This window comes from Solanum tuberosum, unplaced genomic scaffold (assembly GCF_000226075.1).
Source record: "Solanum tuberosum cultivar DM 1-3 516 R44 unplaced genomic scaffold, SolTub_3.0 scf00382, whole genome shotgun sequence".
Classification (NCBI taxonomy): domain Eukaryota; kingdom Viridiplantae; phylum Streptophyta; class Magnoliopsida; order Solanales; family Solanaceae; genus Solanum; species Solanum tuberosum.
Window position 1 is genome coordinate 21,352 of NW_006239306.1, and position 5,382 is coordinate 26,733.

The 5,382-nt window shown below is 30.8% G+C and overlaps 1 protein-coding gene across 1 annotated transcript; it reads left to right on the forward strand.

Annotated features, from left to right (window-relative positions):
* Nucleotides 1-1,565: 1,565 nt before the first annotated feature.
* On the forward strand, nt 1,566-4,386 carry LOC102596840 (transcription factor MYC4-like). The gene is made up of 3 exons (XM_006362061.2): nt 1,566-2,217; nt 2,863-3,186; nt 3,915-4,386. The coding sequence occupies exons 1-3, from the start codon at nt 1,585-1,587 to the stop codon at nt 4,164-4,166; spliced, it is 1,209 nt and encodes a 402-aa protein (XP_006362123.1). The 5' UTR covers nt 1,566-1,584; the 3' UTR covers nt 4,167-4,386.
* The last annotated feature ends 996 nt before the right edge of the window (nt 4,387-5,382 follow it).

The window sequence follows — 5,382 nt, forward strand, 5'->3', positions numbered from 1 at the left end:
ATATGTATAGATTATTTGGCCAAATTTTGGAAGACCAAAAATATTTATTTAGAAAAAAGAAGAACATATGTCAAGTCAAAATTTTAAGGGGAAATATAAGCTTTTTCGGAAATAGTAAAATTTATTTTTTAGAATTTAAAATAAAATTCTTTTTTAAAAAATATTTTTGAAAATAATACATTTAGAAACACTTTTAAAAAAATTGACTAATACTATAATTACTATTCAAAAAGCACTTATAAAATTTATTGGTTAAATACGAACGATTTCTCACAAAAATAATTTTTTATTTGTTGTAGTGTGATACACTTAAAAGGAGAAATTTGTACATAAACTAGATATTGCTATAGTATGGAGTTCAGCTATGCTGCCCAACCACATGCTTATCACTCCGTTATTATAAATATTTTGATTGAATTGGTGAGAAAATAAATAATAGTCTTTTTATACGAAAAATCAGAAAGCTTACTAATACTCCCTCCGTCCAATTTTATTTGTCATGTTGCGCTTTTCGAAAGTCAATTTGACTTATTTTCAAAATTAAATTAGATTACATTAATTCGATTTTTTAAATAAAAAATTTAGATATTCAAAAACTATACGAAAAGTACTATACATTGCAATTTTTTACATATCAATATGAAGATTAAATATATCCTAAAATGTTAGTCAAAGTTTTTAAAGTTTGACTCTAAAAATGGAAAGTATGACAATTAATAGTGGACGGAGGGAGTATTTTACTAAGCATATGTTTTCCCAATGAGTTGATTCAGTAAGAAATCGAAGGAAAAATCATGTTTTAATAAAATACTTCCAAATTCCAATATGACTTTTTCAAATTCCAAGGGAAAGCTCCAGTTCTTTAGAGTTTTGATTCGAGGAAGATGATGGTTGTTGTGTGTGTCTTTTTGTTAATTGCGTAGTTAGTAGTGCATACACGTTATATGATTAGGAAAACTGAAAAGACAGTATATGAAATGGAAGTTGTTATCAATCGCATGCAATGAATACGTTACATGAATATACATGGGTATCTGATATTGCACTTGCTTTTTCTTTGTTGAGTACCGTCTACATTCCAACGGTTGTTTCGAGACCTCAATTGTGAGACTTCCGTCATCTAAATCCAAGGGAGATACTTCCTTCGGACTACTATGGATTTCTCTTTTTCCTTCTTAGTCCATTATTCCGACTCAGACATTCTAGACTTATGTTTTTTTATTATTTGGGCTTCCATCCTCTATCCTAGACTGTTAGATGTTTTGATACTATGACTTTCAAGTTTTAGGTTACGCAATCGTTTTAATTGACTAGTTAAATTTATAGAAGCTCAAACTTATAATTGTTTTAAGACTATTTTATTAGCGTTTTATTCCATGGTTTGGTTTTAAAATGGTTGATGGGTTAGTCTTGGGTTGGTAGTTGGTTCTCCCACTAAAGAGTTAGTGTGGGTGTCACTCACGACAGATCAAGGTCGTGACAAATTTATTGTTTAACTTTCGAATTCAAACACCGTCAGATAAATTGGAACAAAATGAGGAAGTTAGGTATGAGGCTATGAGCACATATATATAAGTTGAGTTAATGGTGTTCCTTATCATACGTGCTTCAAATATTCATCTCTCTTTATTACCAAAAATGGATGAACCAATCTTTTCCACTTCATCATCACCATCAAGCCTTCAACATAGGCTTCAATATATTTTCAAGAATCAAACAAATTATTATTCTGATTGGGCGTATGCTATTTTCTGGCAATCGTCGAATAATAGTCTGTCTTTAACATGGGGTGATGGCCATTTAAACATGAAGACGACGAATAATAAAGACGTCGAATGGTTCTACTTGATGTCTTTAGCTCAGTGTTTTTCTGTTGGTGAAGGAGTTGTTGGAAAATGTTTTAGTAGTGATTCTTTTGTGTGGCTAACAGGGGATCAACAATTTGAGTTTTGTCATTGTGAAAGGGCTAAAGAAGCTCATTATGTTCATGGGATTAATACTTTTGTATATATTCCAATTTCTAGTGGTGTGCTCGAACTAGGCTCGAGCACAGTGATTAAACAGGACTTGAACTTGGTTCAACAAGTCAAGTCTCTGTTCTTTGGTTATGAAACAATTGATCAATTTGATGATTTTGGGCTTTTCTATTGTTTGGAAGCAAAGAAAGGTGAAATAGTAGTAGGTACAACACCACAGGAAAACAAAGTTGGATTTAAGGTGAGTTGCTTCAACTGAATTTATTGCTTTCGCGTTGATATATGTTACATCTATACTATGGATATTCTAACATTTACTTGGACAAGTGAGTCAGTTCAAGTAGTTGAACATATCCACCAAAAGAGAGAGGATTTGAATCACGCTGAAGGATAAGCAAGAATGTTAAGAAGATACTTTTCTCCGTCTCAATCTATATAATGTAATTTGACTGACCATGAAATTCAGAAAAGAAAAGACATATTTTAGTTCACATTTCTTTCATTTAATTGAATGTATGGGCATCATTCTTGCTTTTTCTAAAAAAAATCTCAAGTTAGTGGCCATTTGGGCATTAGAATTGAGGAATTTGAAAAAAAAAATATATTTTAGTTCACATTTCTTTCATTTAATTGAATGTATGGGCATCATTCTTGCTTTTTCTAAAAAAAATCTCAAGTTAGTGGCCATTTGGGCATTAGAATTGAGGAATTTGAAAAAAAAAAAAAATTCTTTCTATTTGAATTTGTTTGTCTCAAAAATAATGATTATTTTCTTTTTTAGCAAATTTTTTAAATTTCAACTCAGTTTTTACCTAACATGTTGAAAGTCAAATGAAATACGTAATATTTATGAAAAAAGTGAAAAGTACTTATTTTGCCTGTACAGAGCAAGACTTCCAAGAAAAGGGGGAGAAAGGGGAGAGAGATTTGCGAGACACAAGGAAACCACGTAGAGGCGGAGAGGCAGAGAAGAGAGAAACTTAACTCTCGATTCTATGCGTTGCGCGAGGTGGTTCCAAACGTAACGAAAATGGACAAAGCCACATTGCTATCAGATGCTGTAACATATATTACCCAACTGAAAGCTAAAGTGGATGAATTAGAATCAAAACTTCATAACAATTACTATTATTCAGAGCACAAGAAGAAACACAAAATGGAAAATGATAATGTAGTGGACAACCAAAGCTCTACCACTTCTTGGGATCATGTAAGGAGCGCTTTCTTCTCGTAAAACATATTCACTCTGTTCATTTTTATTTGTCAATTATTTCAAAGATTGAGTTTCACTTTTAATAAATCAACAAAAGACATTTTTTAAATTATGTGTTCAGTCAAATAACATCACCTAAATTGAGATGGAATGAGTATTTCTAAAAGGATTGTTTTGATCACTTCTCCAAGAAGGCTTATATTTATAGAGTTGGAAAAAAAAGAATTAATTCAAAATAGTCATCTTAATTATTCCATGAACAGACATGTTATATATGTTAATTTAAATTTATTAAGTTTTAATAAAAACAAAAATATCTAAATATAAATTTAAATTAAAAATAGAATTTTGAATTTTATAATTTTAAATATGTCACAATATGCATGTGTCTCTTTTAATTTCTCCATTATTATTATCACAACTTCTTCAGTATTCCCTTTTCATATTTACTTTAAAATAGTTTATTTGAGCCAAACATCTATTGGACACTTCTAGATCTACCTTCACAAGATAGGATAATGTCTTTGTGCGCACCGCCTTTTCTGAATTCCTATTTATGAAATTACACTGATATGTTATTGTTGCCAAGATATGCATGTGAGAAAACTATAATAATAAAGCCTCCAAACTATTTTTTTTTTTTACTTCCAATGTGACACAATCCCATTTCAAATGTTACAAAGTATCTCACATTATCTTGTGCAACATTTGAACCAAACAACCAGACTATGGAAATTGAAGTGAAGATGGTAGGTCAAGATGCCATGATTAGGGTTCAATCAGAAAATGTGAATTATCCATCAACAAGATTGATGTGTGCTCTTCAAGAAGTTGAACTACATGTCTACCATGCCAACATCTCAAGTGTCAATGATCTTATGCTACATGACATACTTGTTAAAGTTCCTCAAGGATTGGAGACTGAAGATGAAGTAAAAAATGCTCTACTTAGAAGCTTAAAGCAAATAACATGTTGATAATTACCTATTGGAGACTGAAGATGAAGTATGATCTTCAGTCTCTTCTTTTCATTTTTAATCTTACCGTCAGATCTCTCAATAACAATCACGTATGCTTTGACATTTTTTTGGATTGAGAATCGACTTCGGATTTACTCATTTGATAGCTAATGAGTAGGAAAAGAAGTGTAGGGTTTTCGCTTACACGTCTAAGAAAAGGGGTGATTGGTCGGTTTAATGTATTATCGATTTGGTTTATCGGTTTTTGGTTTTTATATACATCAAATCAATAAGCTAGTTTTATCAATTTTTTATCCTTAACGATTCGATTTCGATTTAACTAATAAGAAAATGCTCTCTTGACAATTTGACGCGACAAGACAATAATATAACTTTATAGAATGCTCATGAAATAGAAACAATAGTAGCTAACATGAAAAGATCTATAAAAGTGCAACACAAATTAAAGAGTAAAAAAAACTATTTTTATGACATACTATATCCTTAATTTATGACATAAAATTATTTAATTTTTTTAAAAAAAATTCTCTTAATAAGACCTTATAGATCTCGAATCAAAATTAGTTAGATTTCAATATAATATAAAATCCTGAATGAGTAAAAAAAAAGTTTTTATGATATACTATATCCTTGTATGGTAAGTTTTTATATGGGTTAATATCTTAAAAGGTCATTGAACCAATGGCGGAGGGAGAATTTTCATCAAGGGGGTTCAAAAAAAAATTAATCACGTAAATAATATCCACAAATAAATTAAACGGGTCGAATCGGATATAAACGGGTCGGATTAAACTGTCGAATCAAGAAGTAAAAGGGTTTTTAATATTTGACTTTATAATTAGGGATTAAACTAATAAATCCTAAATTCCCAATCAGCGTTTTAATTTTTGGAACTAAACATCATTTTCTGATTGCATTATTATATTTTTAAATAAATTAAAACGCCTAAAATATAAGCTGATAAAAGAAATGCCTCTGCCCGGATTCGAACACGCGACCTCGCGTGCAGTAAAGCAAATTCCTGAACCCCCAACACCACTGAGCTACGCCTTTGGTGTATGTTCAGGGGGTTCAGTACTATATATATACACGTATATTAAAATTTTAATATTATATATATAGTGTAATTTTTCGACGAAGGGGGTTCGGATGAACCCCCTTCGTCCTACGTAAATCCGCCCCTTCTGATTGAACTATAAGAATTTATCTAGCA